This window comes from Diabrotica undecimpunctata, chromosome 6, assembly GCF_040954645.1.
Source record: "Diabrotica undecimpunctata isolate CICGRU chromosome 6, icDiaUnde3, whole genome shotgun sequence".
In the NCBI taxonomy this organism is placed as follows: Eukaryota; Metazoa; Arthropoda; class Insecta; order Coleoptera; family Chrysomelidae; genus Diabrotica; species Diabrotica undecimpunctata.
The window spans coordinates 10,726,296-10,742,809 of NC_092808.1; the positions used below are offsets into that span (position 1 = coordinate 10,726,296).

General features: G+C 32.4%; 2 protein-coding genes across 3 annotated transcripts in view; one reads left to right on the plus strand and one right to left on the minus strand.

Annotated features, from left to right (window-relative positions):
* Positions 1–16,514, minus strand: part of Ih (hyperpolarization activated cyclic nucleotide gated potassium channel Ih) — a 482,830-nt gene that overhangs the window by 274,716 nt on the left and 191,600 nt on the right. The gene's annotated exons all lie outside the window — the stretch shown is intronic.
* Positions 3,541–16,514, plus strand: part of LOC140443122 (uncharacterized) — a 30,997-nt gene continuing 18,023 nt past the window's right edge. The window contains exons 1-4 of the mRNA XM_072534205.1: positions 3,541–3,710; positions 7,334–7,484; positions 9,282–9,408; positions 15,491–15,597. Coding sequence (XP_072390306.1) covers positions 3,616–3,710; positions 7,334–7,484; positions 9,282–9,408; positions 15,491–15,597 — 480 coding nt within the window. The 5' untranslated portion in view covers positions 3,541–3,615. The remainder of the gene's footprint in view (positions 3,711–7,333; positions 7,485–9,281; positions 9,409–15,490; positions 15,598–16,514) is intronic.

The following is a 16,514-nucleotide window of genomic DNA, read 5'->3' on the forward strand; positions in this document are numbered from 1 at the left end:
AAAACGAAAATATTACGAATTTGAAAATAAATTCGGACTCCAATAAAACTAAACACGCCTTTAACAGCGGCCGACCTTATCAAGAGTGAGCAATTACTTTTAAAATTCATTCGCACAATCTTGGTATAAACAAAACACTTACAACGGTAACGGGAACGCAAAATAATAAAAGAGGATTCGATCAAAGAATACCGACAAAGTACGCATCTTGTGAAATATAAACAAACTATAAAATGGTTTACATTAACTCTAGCGACGCAAATAACAGGAAGTTGAAAGATTTGGTGTTTTAACTTGTATGAAAGGAAACAGAAATACACTTTTATGAAGATTATTCTCTGATATTTTAACAAATACAAGGAGATTTCAATACATATCCAAAGAATTTTCAAATGCTACAAAATATTAAATTATGATATCAATATTGTTGGGAGAACGAAAAACTCTGTAAGAGAGGCGTGTGTAGCATTAAAAGAATCAGCTACAAAAATATGTTTAATAATAAACACCAACAAAACGAAGTATATAAAAATAAGCACACAACCACAAATCATACGACCACTTGTTTATAGAAAACGACGTCATCGAAGCAGTGAACGAATTTGTATACCTGGTAGCGCTCCTTAACAGATGCTATTTTGGGCTCAATCTCCTTCTTAAATCCACAATTATAAAACAATAATACGCCATATGGTTTAGAGACCTGGACTCTAACAAAAAGTAATGATATGTTAGGGTGTTTTGAAAGAAAAGTACTAAGGTAAATCTATGGAGCAGTGAATGACAATGGAGTGTAGAGTAGACGATACAACTTCGAACTTTATAGAATATACCAGGAACCAGATATCGTAAAACATATTAAGATATGACGTCTGAGGTGGATAGGGCATGTAATACGGATGGTACAAAATGACCCAGCTAGAAAAACGCTCCTTGTTAGACCCATTGGTCAGAGTGTAGCATTTTTATATTCTTTCGTGTGTATTGAAATCACCCCGTATGTATTAAAACACCGAAAAAGTATTTTCAATCCTTTTGCATCGTTGGAGTCGATAATAAATACATTTTAAAGTTTGTTTATATATCACAGATGCGTATTTCCTTGGTATTTTCATTGATCGTTAAGCCACTTAATATTGCGCGTTAAATAAATATTTCCATGTATGTTTTGTTTATACTGAGTCGGGCGAATGAATTTTAAAGAGAATTACATCACTCTCGGTAAGGCCGGCCGCTGTTAAAGGCGTTTAGTTTTGTTGGAGTCCAAATTTTACTTCAAATTTGTAATGTTTTCTGTTTTTCGTCCTTTATTATGGGAAAATCTGTAATATAGTAGCAGTGTGAAGTTTTATGTGAAAAAATTTCAGGTTTGAGAGAATCTTGGTTGAGACAACAAACACCGAGTGTTAGCGTTAAGAAGCCGGAAAGTCTGTTAAAAAATTTGAATTATACTCAATGTAATGTGTCAATTTTGAACGAGTAATCACTGTGTTTTATTTTCCATGCCGTCTCTCATCTGAGATATTTGTAAAATGGCGTTTACAACAACTTTGAAGGATAACCACATGTTGTCATTGTGTCCTGTTGCATTCCAGTTGTATTCCAGTTTTTAAGAAGCCAAGTGTCAAATTTTAAATCTCAGTGAACAACTTTCATCCTCAGTTTGTGTTTCAGTGTAAGTCCAGTCCCAACCCAAGAAATAAAAAAAAGTAACATTTAGTGAAATCCAAGTAACTTTTTTTGTTGAAATTTTAAATTAAAAATATACATTTTTTCATTAATAATTACTTTCATAACAGTTTAACCCTTTCGCTACGGGCCAAGTATCGGTTGCGCGTTGCTCATATACGGCGCCGGGAAAATTTTGCACTTCGCGATCGAGAAGTGGTTAAATCGTTTTTCGTTTGTCGGCAGTTTGTTTATATTCGTTTTATCGAAGTAGTGGAATTTGTTTTCGTAAAACTTCACAAAAACGGTATTCAGAAAGTACGGCGCTAGGGTGGGTGATGTGCTGCCGCGTATGTACGGCATCAGTATGGTGTATTTGTGGATCATAACGTACATGAACGATACTAGTAAGCAGGATGGACAATGTAGAACGTACTATTACGATTATAGCTCTTCAAAGATGTAAATACTTAAAAATGTACGGTGACAGAATCTGAACGATGGAGATTAATTTGCGTAATAGTACGGCGCTCGCTCATCAAAGCTGCAAATGAAAATCGTACTTTTACGGCAACAGTATCGAAAGGGTTAAGAAATTGTAATAATTAGAATTATAAATGTTAGGGTATGGCCTAGCTGTCATATTAATTGTTCTCAAGTTTTAAAATTTAGTGTTGACATCTGACAGCTAGTTTTATTTTTGACATCTGGTAAATACCGAATTATAAATTGAGATCTTGTTTTGTTTTGCTTTTTAAAAAAAGGTTAACCTCTTCGCATAGTTCCATTTAAAAGATATTTTTCATTTCTAATTTTTTCCGTTACAATTTATCGCCCAGTAACAATTGTAAGTTCTTGTATTATCTCCAACTTCTAGAGTTTGTAAACGGATAGAACATAGTAAGTTTGTTTTTTGTTATTTTGTATTACCATTTATATTTGTAACTATTTGTAGTAAGACAATAGTAATAAATAATAATTTTTTTCCCTAAATCATTTTGTTTATTTCTTTTAAAAAAGTTTCTAACGCGTTTTTGTGTTTTTAGGAAGGAGTCTTTTATTTCATCCAGCAGGAAGATTTTTCTAAGCGGCGTCCTTATTTTAAATAGCTTGAGAACCTTCTTGTGATTTGTTTGCCCAGAGACTCACGTAAGTACCCATTTTGTTTCATTTTGTAGTTGCCAAAATTTAATCCCATCTTGGTATTCACTTATCCATGACCCCAACTCTCCAAATAAACCCTAAGTAGCCGTTCGCAACAGTTTCGTTTTATTTTGCTTGCCCTATCTCCACCCCAATAATTTCTGTCCCCAGCTTTCAACCCCCTATAGTAATACCCTATGTGGTAGACAAAATAATAGTTACAAGAGAAGAAGAGGAAGACCCAGAAAAGGTTCCTTGATAACATCGATGAAGACATGATAAATATGGGAATACCGGCTTGGCGGAGAAAGGCGATGGATAGGGACGACTGGAGAGAAATTCTTGAGGAGGCTAGAATCCACGCAGGGTTATAAAGCCAGAATGATGATGATGTTCTCCGTCTTATTTATCGATGGGACCTTGCGTCTCGGTGTTACTTATTTTATGGATTCTTGCATCAAAAACTTGCAGAGATAGATAAAGAACATATCTTTCAATTTAGAATATGATTTGCCCTACAACTCTGTAAATAATTTTCAGGTTTCTTTCTAAGTCACTTTTATTATAGGAAAACCTTTAAAGTGTTATGGATGTTACTATGTATATATAAACAACAAGAAAACAAGTTTTGCGACAACTATTCACAACTAAGCAATTTTAACTGCGTAATCTAAAAGCTACATTAAGAAATTTTCACCTTGTCCTTTTAATGTCAATTTGATTGATCTTTATATCAAAATATAAGTCAATAATATTTAAAGTCATCGTTTGACATGCAAAATTCTGAGTAACAAATCTCTTAACATGTTTTTTTGGGGTAATCGGGGTAAAACTAATAAATTGTTGTATGTTGTAACTTTAAACAGTAGTCCTAATGGAATCTGGAACTCGCCTCATACGTAAGTCATTATTTTCTTTAATAGAAGTAGTTATTTTTATTTTTAAAAGTGTATAAGACTCCTAATTTTTTTCACTTTATTTAGTTTAATTTTAGGTTAATACGTTTATATGTTGTGTATTTTCAATTGAGGAGTTTGCTGTAAGAAGAATGCAGCTCCATATTTGGTAATTGTTGGGAAATTGAAAAAAACTGTTTTTAATAAAAGTTTTTATTTTAACCCGAAAAACATAATACCAATTAATGACAAAGAGATTTAGTCATTTCTTAATACTATTTTCAAGTAGATAATTTTTGCAAAAATAAGAAAAAAAATTGAAAAAAGTTGGACCTGCATCTTTCTTGCACCAAACAAGTAAATTAATGCTTCTTTACCATCATTTTTGAAAAAAAAAAACAAATTCCCAACAAAAACTCTTTTATTCGGTTACAACAATCAAACGACTATGGTTTTCCTACTACACAAATACGAACAAAATCTGTAAAAAGAAACAGGTTGGTGTCAAAAAAATAGCATTCAGAAAAAAAAATAAAACACTAAACACACGGGCAAACACATCCTTCATTCATCTACCTGGTCGTCATCATCCGTTCCAGATGATTCGGTTTTCTGGTTCTCTGCCATGGCTGCATCAATTGTGAGACGGATGTAAAAAGCCATTTGGTCCATGAGAACGAATCGTGTTGCCAACTGCATTACATCTGCATATTTGGCTTTTTTGGAAGATATAGGATTGCAATAGACAGGAATATCAGAAGAAACTGAGAGGTCGCTGTCAAGGTTTCTCAAGATTTGAAATAAGTGAAAACTCAGAAGGCCAGTAGATATACTGATTTTAATACCATCTAAATTTTCATTGCTGTACTGGAAAATTCGGTATTTGGAAATCTGGAATCTTTGCTTTGCTGCTTCTGAGATAACTTTTTTAAAATCGTTCATAGTGACCACTAAAGTTCGGGATCATATTTTGTTTTACCAGAAAAGTTCTCACCAGCAAATGCAGAAACTAAATCATTACTGAGTTTTTGTTTTGCGCGACAACGTTATCGGAGAAAAGGTATAAAACTTTAACATTTTTTGGGAATATATTTTTTATATAGTGGTACAAAAATGACACTACCTCGTTTTGTGACTTTCGGGCCGTAGTTTTATCATACATATAAAAGTGTGCTTGATTTGTCTTACCAGAATGGACGCAGAAGTTGTATGTCCACACCTGGCGTTTGTAGAAAGCTTCCCCAGCAGGAATTTTTGGAAGTGGAAGGTTTTGTTGGAAGTCAAAGGTCAGAACCTCCACTTCGTCGCTATGCTTGCACAATGTGGTTTTCTCCTTCAGCTTCTTGAAAAACAAATCGGCCTTAATTTTATGCAACTTCTTTTCCGCTGCTAAAACTTTTTGTTCATTTTCGTCGAGGGTTACATCTTTGAGTTTGCTATCTAAGACATCACATATTTTGCAAGTATCTGATCGAGGTGAGCCAAATCTGTAGTTGAAGTTTTCTTTAAAGTATCGATAGTAGAAGTCATAGGGAACTTCGGGTTTACATTTAGGATTGCTAACACTTTCTGGTTCGTAAAGTTCCAAATAGAGTTGATGCATCTTCTTTACATTTAGATCTGGAGATAAATAGAATCAACGGGATTTGTTTCTACTATAATGCGATTTACGCCTTGGAAAGCTCTGGATGTGCATGTTCACATTTTTAAGCGTTTCGTTAGATTTTCGGCTGGGTCTATTTGTATGCTTTCCTTTGTTACTAGATGGCGCTGCAATATCTCTGTCACAAAAAGTTTGAGCAATGAGATTTACACGTTTCCTAGATATGCCGTGGATTGAACCAAAAGCATGTCTACAAACTCGTTTGGATAGCTTACCCAGCTTTATAAAGTATTTGTAGGAACAAGTGTGGTCATGCCTTTTATTAGTCTATTTTCAAGTTCATTGAATAGTAGTAGTTTGAATAAACCCTCCCAAATAGATATTTTGCAAATCTTTGTCGCATGTTTTGTTAAACTTTTGTAAGCCAACTTTTCTTGATTTTTCGTCCAAATTCTGAAAATACTTATACCTGTAGTTGCAGTTCGATCCAGTTAATCTCGGTCCCTTCTGTATTCCTTTCCAGTTCGTATACATTTTTCCTTCTCCAATAGCTTTTCTTTCATATTTCTTTTCCAGAGAGTGGAGTAGGCACTTTTTATATTTTTGGTTACAGGAACAACTGGGGGCTCTTCCGTGGGCTCAGCTGCTTTGCTGGCCCAGCGCCAACAGAAGATGACCTTGCATTCCACGAAAATTACCGAACATTCACAATCGTTTGGTGCAAAAAGGATGCAGGCCCAGAGCTGCTCCCTTCTTGGACCAAATGAGTGAGGAGGCAGATCGATAAAGAAGTATAATTCCTTTATTTATTATCGGATCTGCATAGTTCTTATACCAGTCAATCCGCAATTTTTTTTAATTATGGCATATGTTCCCACCCAAACGCGACCTAAATATGGAGCTGCATCCTTCTTACAGCAACCTCCTTAATTGATTTAACTAATTTAACACTATATTAAGATTAATCTGAGTAAAAAAAATAAAACCTTTATTAAAGGTTAATTATTTTTAAAGAAAGTTGTCAAAAGTTATTTAAAAAGTGGCTAAAGGCGGCAGAAAGCCATCAATAAGAGAATAAATCATTCTAAATTAAGGTAAAATGAAAAATACAACTGTGACAAAACACATCAAAGAGCACTGCACTAACACAAATATAGACAAGCTAAATCGTTAAATCGTAAACTCGTTGCAAACGCAAGGCTGTTGAAGATTAATCAGAAAAGTCCTCAAAAATAACACGTCGTGCTTTTTAAGACAATGTGCCTGTTCAATCTGTGATGTGGCATTGGTAAGCAGACGTACAGAACTTGTCCGATAATACAGTCAACACTGTCAAAAAACATTAAAGTTTCTTTCGATATTATTTATAACAGAAATATTCAAAAAAATATAGATGAACCATTTTTATTTTGTATTGAAAAAATAGAGAAATTATTGTATTTTCCTGAATATTAAAATGCATCGGATCATATATCCAATCATATCAGTTTAAAGAAAAGAAAATAAAAACTCAACAAAACACAATAAATAAGGTAGAAGAAGAAAAGAATAAGTAATAATAGCAAATATACAAAAGAAATAAGGATGATAATTATACAAGCTAGAGCGATATTCAATAAAATGAGAAAAGGGCTATGCAGTAGTGACCTTTGTTTACAACTCAAAGTTAGAGTATTACGCAAATATATGTGCTATGAAAAGAACTGCAAACACTCCGCTAGGAGTATAGATGCCATGAGGATGATGTGCTATGAATGGAGACCTGGTTGTTAAAGAAACAGACTGAGTTAAATCATTTGATTTATGGGACTATAGAAAGATATTAATAAATATAAGTTGAGTGTCCACAGTAATCAATTTTCAAAACCTAAGAAGAATGAAAAAATCATGCTCAAAGAGTACGCATCTTTTTTGATATATATGACACCCGTTAACGAAAATCATTCATCTATTAATTTATGATATGGTTTTTAGTTTAATTAAAAAATATTCATTTAATATCATAAATTATTTTAAATTTTAGTTCGATCACTTTTAAAAACATTGGCAAGAATAACAGAAACTACTCCCAAGAAGGCGTTTCACCAACTAAGGGAAAAATTGCTATTATAACAGGAGATGCAAGAGGGATTGGTTTATCTATAGCAGAACAACTGCTAAAAGCTGACGCAGAGGTATTAATATATTTCTTCGTTTATAATATAATTCTGTATATAATTCTTGTAAGCCAAACAGGGTCGTACTGATGTACGACCTATGTATCATATGCTTTTTAAAAATATTTACTTTTGAAACTGTTAGTGTAAGAATTTCTTGAAATTTAATCATCATATCACAATTAAACTAACTATAAAAAATAACACGACCAGTAAATAACTTAACAATATCTATAATATAAATATAACACAATATATTAACTTAAAAATCAACGCGATACAATTTGAATTTAAAATGCTGACAAGTTGGGATCTGTAACATGAGAATCTGTCTCGCTTAAGGTAATAAATTATATTTAATAGCCTCTTGACGAATGAGACGGCGAATATCAGCACGTGCTCATGTTTACTGATGGGAATTTGGTAAACGAATGAACTTTAGCAACTCTTCGTATTGGGTTATTATCATTTCGAGATTGAATATTCTCTAACTATCTTACTTAATACGTTCGTTGTTCTTCTTTATTTTTTTGTTTGTCAAACATTCGAACCAATTACGGTACAATAGCCCCGGACATCAGCGCTATTGACGTCCATTAATCAGCAGTTTCAACACAAATCGCAGACAGGTCATCATCAATTAATTGGCTATGAATATTGTAAATTCCTGTTTTTAAAGTTAGTTGTAATTTAATTAAATAAAGTGCTGTTACTATGTCAGCTGCACCTTTAAAAGGGCCTTTTTAAAAAGTAAGTGACGGAAGTGACAACCCTTTAGTCAGCACTCGCTTCATTCTATTTTATTTATCTCACTCTAACTCTACTATATGTATTTTATCTCTTTATCTATTTCTCCATTGTTTCATAATACCAATCGTAGATATTTAAAACTATTTCTTTTCACAATCATGCTGTAGCTGTAGCATGATCCACTCTATACAAGGCTTTAATTTAAGTTTTCAAAATTGTCGAAGAAAAACACTTTAGTGTGTCTTCGAGTGGAGTAAATAAAATCCAATTTATTTGTTTACATTGACAAATGCGCTAAGTGGGAATCGTAAAGCCAGATGGGAGAATTTTTACCGGCGAGAGATCATCAAAGCGTTATAATCGAGATTCACAAATTCATAGTTGGTTTGGCGTTACGCCGTCAAGTAGTGCTGGGATTGTTCCGGTACAATGCTTAGATGTACCGTCGTCTAATACGGTTGTGTCTTTGGCAGTATTTAAATAATAGTATGCAGTAAATCAAAAAATATGCAATAAGTAGAAGTCTGCAGTAACATCAGCACTAATAGATGGAACAAGAAATATAAATTAACTATGTGCAGTATGGTTAACTTACAATTGCGATAAAAGCATAATTCACTGTATGTTTTTATTCTTTTTATATACTGCTAGTACAATGCCTGATGTTATTAATGCAAGAGACACTTGTTATTAATTTTATTGATTCAATATATCATATACCTAGTGGCATAATTAGTGTTTTTGGGTAGGCTATATTCCTTTAATTTTTTTTTCTATGTTTAAACAACCATTGTTTTTTACTACTACATTAAAATTTGTATGTTGATTATATTAAGACATAAATTCTTCGACCTACATATCATGATATAATTATGACCAAGATTAATTTTTTTTATTTATTTTCAATTTTTTCGCCCTCTACTTTGTGCATTGTTGTATAAGTCCCCTGTTTTTGTAAACAAGCACTAATATGTCTTGCGTTTGAAATATCGAAATGAAAAAAGAAAGTCTGGCAATGACAAATACATAATTACCGTTTATATCTTATCATTATTATTATTTTAGACAGTAATTATTGGTGATATTCTGACGCAAGAAACGAAAAATGAAACTTTTCGGCTGAATAAGAAATATGGTGAGCACAAGGCTGTTTTTGAACCTACTGATGTGACCAATCCTAAGGATATGGAAAGTAAGTATGTGATATATTTTGCTAGATAAAAAATATATCAGAATTGCTTTATAATGTCCTTCTTCGGTTAAAAATAAAGATAAAATATGGTAAAATATACATATTTTAATGTTAAAAATGCTAAACCAAGATGTTGTATAAAGTGGATTTGTCAACTTCTACCATAACACTATACATATATACCACTTTCAGCGTTAATGTAGACAAATCAATATTCTCTTTGTATTTATTCCCATTGAAGGTGTGTTTTCTTGCATGTCTCCAGAAAATTTTATTTTGGGTTATATTAATATTAGTTTCTTTCATAGACAGGTATTTTTTAGATATCTTTGATCATGTAGTTTTTGTACTTCTTTTCTTACTGTGTACAAGGATCTCAGCTATTATTCATATTCACTTTACTTTGTTAATATTTTTATCTCCATTTACTCCCTACTTTACCATTATTTTGTAACAGCTATCCTAAATACCTAAACTTACTTTCCATCATCATTTTACCCTCTGTAGTTATTCTCTTATTCATCATCATCAACCTGCACGCGCTTACCTCTTGACATATGTCTCCCTCTACTCTCCTTGTGCGGCTTGCATCTAGTTACTGCTAACATGCTACAGGTCACCAGTCCATCTGGTTGATGGTCGTCCTCAGCTCCGCAGTAAGTCTTGTCTTTACCTCCACTCCACTAAACGTTTTGTCCATCGGTTGTATAATATGGTGATCTGTCCTGTCGCCCAATTCCATTTTAGCGACGTGATTTTTACGATAACGTCTGTTGTTCTTGTTCTACCCACTTATTTCTTTGTTTGGGATTTGGTCTCCCAAAAAAACACCCAACATCTGGCGCTCCATAGCACTCTGAGTCACGCGAATCTTGTTTACTACCATTTCTGCAAGTGTTAATGTATTTGCTCCATAAATAAGTACACTGGTCAAAAACTTTTCTTTTGAGGCATATGGATAGGTCCGATTTAAATGCTGCTTTATTTCTCATAGATTGTGCTACTTCAACAAATCCACCTTGTCTGACTGTCTTCACTTCCTTAAATAATTTCCTTACTTGATTTCTCTCGCCACTTATGTGAATTTCTCGTATTTGCTATTTTAAATAGCTCCTCTTTTTCGTTCTGAAAGGTTTTGTAGCATTTTCAATCCTTTTTAACTTCCAGTATGTCCTGGCAATGTTTGTCAAACCATTTCTGTTTTGGGCGAGTCCTCTTTTTTCCGATGATTTCTTTAGCTGCTTGTTCTATAACTGATGCCCCTCGCTGCTATGCTTATCCCAAGTCTACATTATGGTATTCCTCTTACAGTAATTAAAATCTGATACTTATGGCTACTTGATGTATTTGAAGAGCTTCATATCCCATCTTTCTCTTTGTTCTTGTTGCTCCAGGTTGTGTACTGATATTCGTGTTCCCAATTTAGATTTTACCAGAAAGTGATCACTATCATTGTCTGCTCCTCTCATACTTTGCGAATTAATAATGCTACTAGAGTATTACCCAACAATATTATTGTATCATTCATATGATCGGCTATAAGGACGATGTCATCGCCAAATCTCAAATAACTGAGCTTTTCTCCATTTGTGTTGATACCATGCTCATTCAGATGTGCCTTCTTACAAGTATGTCCTAAAAAGCGTCTTGCATAGCTTTCGAGAGACGATGTCTCCTTGCCGTACTCTTTGCTGTATCTATAATATATTTGATTCTTAATCAGATAATCTTGCGTTAGCCGTGACGCTAGCCATCTTAGTGTAGCGATTATCTATTCGTCATTCTGTCAATGACAATGTCATCAATCATCAATGTCAAATTTAACATTTTCTGCTAACTTCTAGTATCAAACACTTGCTCGTAGTCCATGAATATCAGTGCCAATGATTAATTGTATTTTGCAGACTTTCCTGTCGTCGATAGTGCTATATCCCGATCTAAATATATCCCGTTCTTTGGTTCTCTTTTTTTTGATAATTTTTGTGAAAAGTTTATATGTGTGATAGCAAACTGATAGGATTCTAGACTGCATTGTTTCATTGAGAACGGGTTTTTCTTTGGTAGATGCGTTCGGTAAAAAGTTTCAAAAACCCCAGAAAATTTTATTCAATATTATATATCACCTTATTAGTTAAAATCAAATAAAAATTATCGATATTTTGTTTATGTACTAGCTAGTCCACGAGGTGGATAGGGCATGTACTGCGGATGGACCAAAAGACCCAGCTAGAAAAACGCTCTTTGATAGATCCATTGATTAGACAAGAAGAGGAAAACCCAGAACAAGGTTCCTTAATAACATCGATGAAGACATGAGAAATATGAGAGTACGTGCTTGGCGAAGAAAGGCGATGGTTAGGGACGACTGGAGAGAAATTCTTGAAGAGACTAGAGCCCACGCAAGGTTGTAAAGCCAGAATGATGATGAGAACTAAAGTAGAAACCCTCAATTCAGAAGAGTGATATCATAGTTTAAACGCGGAATATCCTCAAATTTAAATGTACACAGCGGCCCTCGAAAACTGCCTGTTTTCTCGATTGCAATTTGCGTTTCCTCATAAGAAATTACAGAATATATAAAGTAGTATATTTATTTGTGCTTCTCTATAGTAGACTTGACCAGAAGTTGTCGTACAGTGTAGCCAAATCTTGTTCACAAGTAGTAATTATGGTCATACAAAACCTGTATTCTTCCACGCAGCGATTATTACCGTCATAAAAATACCAAAAAACATGATTTTTTCAATAGTAAAAATTAAGCACAAAATTGTAATAAAATAAATTTTATTTATATGTTCCGTTTCGTTACGTATTTAAATTTATAAAATAAAAATCGATATTTTAAAACATTATTTTTCAATCGTTTGGCAATGTTGGAATTAGCGAGGGAACTCGGTTTTACAATTCGGATCCAGACATGCAGTAAAACTAGTTTTTATTATTTTTTGCCGAAGAAATGAACGAAGAAAACATTGGTGTTTCTATGGGAAAATAGTGCATGTGTTTTTGTGAGTATATTTTATGTGATAAGTTTGTAAACTTATTGTTGTCAATACTGTTTTATCAATACTGTATTGTAGTATTGATAAAACGTGTTATTGATAATAAGAGTGTTATAGTTTGTCGTTTTATAGTAAATATTTAGTTATATTCTTTGAAATTATTGTATATATAGTATATATCCAGATTATTGAAATACAATGGACGAAAACCGAGTTGTTCCACGAGAAGACAGCAAAATTCTGATGTTGATTCCAAGAATGAAAAGCCGCAAAAGAGACGGAAAATGTTAACGTCCGAAGAGAAGGTAATGATACGAAATGTTTATGAAGGAATTGTCGGCAGAAAAATGGCATTAAACGTTAGCCAAGCGGTCGACATTTGTAGAAGTTTAACAAAAGTATCCGTTAGCTGTATTTATCGTGTACTTAAAAATACATCGGAAAATAAAAAGCAAGAAAAAGGTAAAACTAGAGGTAGGAAAAGCATTGTTTTGGATGACGAGACAAGGAATATTATACGTCGAAAAATTAATTCATTTTATTTTCGGAGTGAAATTCCAACACTGAAAAAAATTTCTCAAGAGCTCGAAAATGATGACTCTTTACCCAAGATATCTCGTAGGGTCTTAATCAGGACCATGCACGAAATGAACTTTCGATACGTAAAACGCAACAGAAAAAGTATACTATTAGAAAAAAATGAAATTATTCTGTGGAGAAGAAAATATTTAGAAGAAATACGAAAAATTCGCAGCACTGGATGCAAAATATATTATTTGGATGAAACCTGGATTAACCAAGGTTGGAAAAGGTCATACAGTTTTAAAAGTTTGGCAAGATTTAAATGTCAAAAGTAAACGCGAAGCATTTATAGAAGGCTGATATACAGGATTAAAAGCTCCATCAGGAAAGGGACGGCGTTTAATCGTCACCCATATAGGAAGTGATACAGGGTTTCTTGATGATGGTTTTCTTCAATTTGAGTCGAAAAAAACAGGTGATTATTAAAGAAATTGAAAGGGAGGATTTAACAATGGCTTACAGAAAAGGGGATTGCATACGAAGAATCAATGCTCAAAATTTAGCTCCTTGACATTGCACGGTTAAGGAAAATTGAATATCTTAAATATGCTGTAGATGAAACTGCAAAAGATTATGGTGTCAAAGTTCTGCGTCTACCACCTTATCATTGCGAACTTAATCCCATTGAACTTATCTGGGAGCAAGTGAAAGGAGAAGTAGCACGCAATAACAAAACGTTCAAATTAAACGAAATTAAGAAACTTTTGATTCAAGCAATCCTCCATGTAACTCCAGAGAAATGGGCTAAATGTATAGGCCACATAATTAAAGAAGAACATCGTATGTGGGAACTTGACACTTATATAAAAGTTTTACTAGAGCCAATTATAATTACACCAGGTGGTGAAGATAATGACAGCGATAGCAGCACTGCATCTTCAGGTTTAGACAGCGAATAATATTTTCTAATAGTTTAATAAGAACATCAGCATAAAAAAACCAAAAACAAAAAAAAAACGAGAAGAACATAGTAAGTGTGTATAGTGTTTGTGTTTAAACACATCAAACATTATTTTTATTTTGTTTTTATAGAATTTTATTTTGTTTTATAGGATTTTATTTTGTTTTGTTTTATACTGTTTAAGTGTTTTGTTCATTTTATTTAATAAGACAATATGGCTCTTGGCGAACACCCATTTAAAAAAAGTATCGCGCCACAAGACATACCTCTGGGGTAGTGTGGAAACTGTCTTAAAATTTGTTTTAAAAAAATTTCATTGTGTAACTCTTTAAGGACGGGTCACGTCAAAAGACGTTTTAGCGTAACTTCCGCGACAGCCGGTTGGTATCAGTAAACTTTCTGTAAAATTACTTCTTTTTTATAGCTTTTTGTTTGTGGCATTCTGTATTTTTAGGGGAATGTAGGGAATGAGCCACAAAATATTTATTCATATGTTTATTTATTGACGTTTCGATCTCTATATCCGGAGACCGTTTTCAATTATACAAATGATAGTACTATTTATTTTCTATGGCTTTTCGCTTATCGTTCTGTATTTTTAGAAATGATGTTGGGAATAAGCCACAATATATTTATTCAAATGTTTAATTTACGGACGTTTCGATCTCTATAAAGAGACCGTTTTCAAACATACAAATGACAAATATATTTATTTTTCTATAGCTGCTTGTTTGTGGCATTCTGTATTTTTAGGGAGAAGGTTGGACATAAGCCACAATATATCTATTTACATGCTTAATACATTGACGTTTCGATCTCTATTCCGTTTTTAAAGATAGAAAAAAAAATAAACAATATAAGATTATAAAAATATATAATAATAAACAAATAAAATAAATATAACTATCATTTATATCTTTGAAAGCGGTCTTTGGATATAGAGATCGAAACGTCAGTAAAAACTTGTAAATAAATATATTGTGGCCTATTTCGAATATTAATATTTGAAAAATAAAATATAATTAACGTTAAAATAAAAGTAAGTGTACGTCACTGGATTTCCAAACAGCTTTCCGCATTTCTGGGCCTTTAAACGATGACTCACTCTCTCAAATAGTGAAATTATACCATAGCTAGTTTTAAAACTTTATCTTCGTGGGATCACGTCTAAAGTATGTGTTGGAGTTCTTTTATGGCATTTTCTATCAGTATCTAGTTTTATAGTTGAGTGCGAGGTACCAAAGTATACAGGGGCAAAATTTTTCAAATCCCATATTTTGAACGGTGTTTGTAATGGTGGTTTGAACCGCAAATAAATGTTTTGGTATATACAAATGAAAACAACTTTCTAAGAATTTTAATAATACACAAACAGATGGATTTTTAAATTATATTTTTCTCTTTCTAGCCATTTGTCTTTTTTTTCCCATTACAGCAACAAACCATCATAGCCGCAATAATTAAAATTTTTAGATATAGATAGACAAACCCATAAAAAATTATGGTTTAATTTTTTAAATCTGTTTATTACATTACATTATTTACTAGAACATTAATCTTATATGTTGAAATATTAAATAATAATAAATATTTTTAGATCTTTTTGACTCTACCAACAAGAGATTTGGCAAAATTGGTATTGTAGTAAATAATGCTGGAATTTTAAGTAACCAAAACCAAGAGCAAATTGTTGACGTAAATGTAGTAAGTATATATAACAAACGTTTTATAACGCTTTAGTGTACTAAATTACTTGAAATAATTTACAATTTTTATTGGGAATAAGCCGAAATTTTAATTAAAAATAAGTTAATTTTGGCGTTTGGATTTCCACTTTTGAAATATTTCGAAAAATACAAAGATAGCGTCAGAACAATATTTGAACTAATATTATATATACGATAAAAGTCTTTAAAATATTAATATCTCCTATACCGACACTATTCTTCAATAACGTAAAAGCGAATGTGAATATATCAGTGTGTGGGTTATATTGACGTGATATAAGATTAATAAAGTCTAACAGATGTACAGAATCCTTAAACAGTATACTGGATATTGAAAAATATAATATCACAAAAGTTGTAAGAAAAAGTATACAAGCAATATCGAGACCAGAGCTACAACCTGGTTGTCAAAAGTGAATGATGAAAAGTTTTTCAAAATCTGCTTCATTTTATAGTTAACTTTATCTAGATTTCCATTGTTACACAAAGTTCAAAAATGTAACAATAATCTGAGTGAGTGATTTTTCGTCAATAATGTAGTCGGGACATTTAAGTCATTACTAAAACAATATTATGTAAAATTGTCATACAAGTTAATTTTAATTATAATAAAAAAGAACAAAAAAAAAGTAACCAATAATATTGTAGAGAAACTAACAGTAAAAGAAGAAAATCTATTCGTCGTAGCTTTAACAAACTGTAAAATATCCATTCCATTACTAAATTCTTTACAAGAATATTAATTCAGTTAATAGTAGTGTAAATTTAAAATCGCAACTGAATTCCGCCGTTGCGTCATCTGGCATTTTGATTTTATAGAACCGTTTGTACTCAATATCTCAAAATGTCCGAATAACTATAATTGTTGCAAATACAATTTCCTACAATTTATTT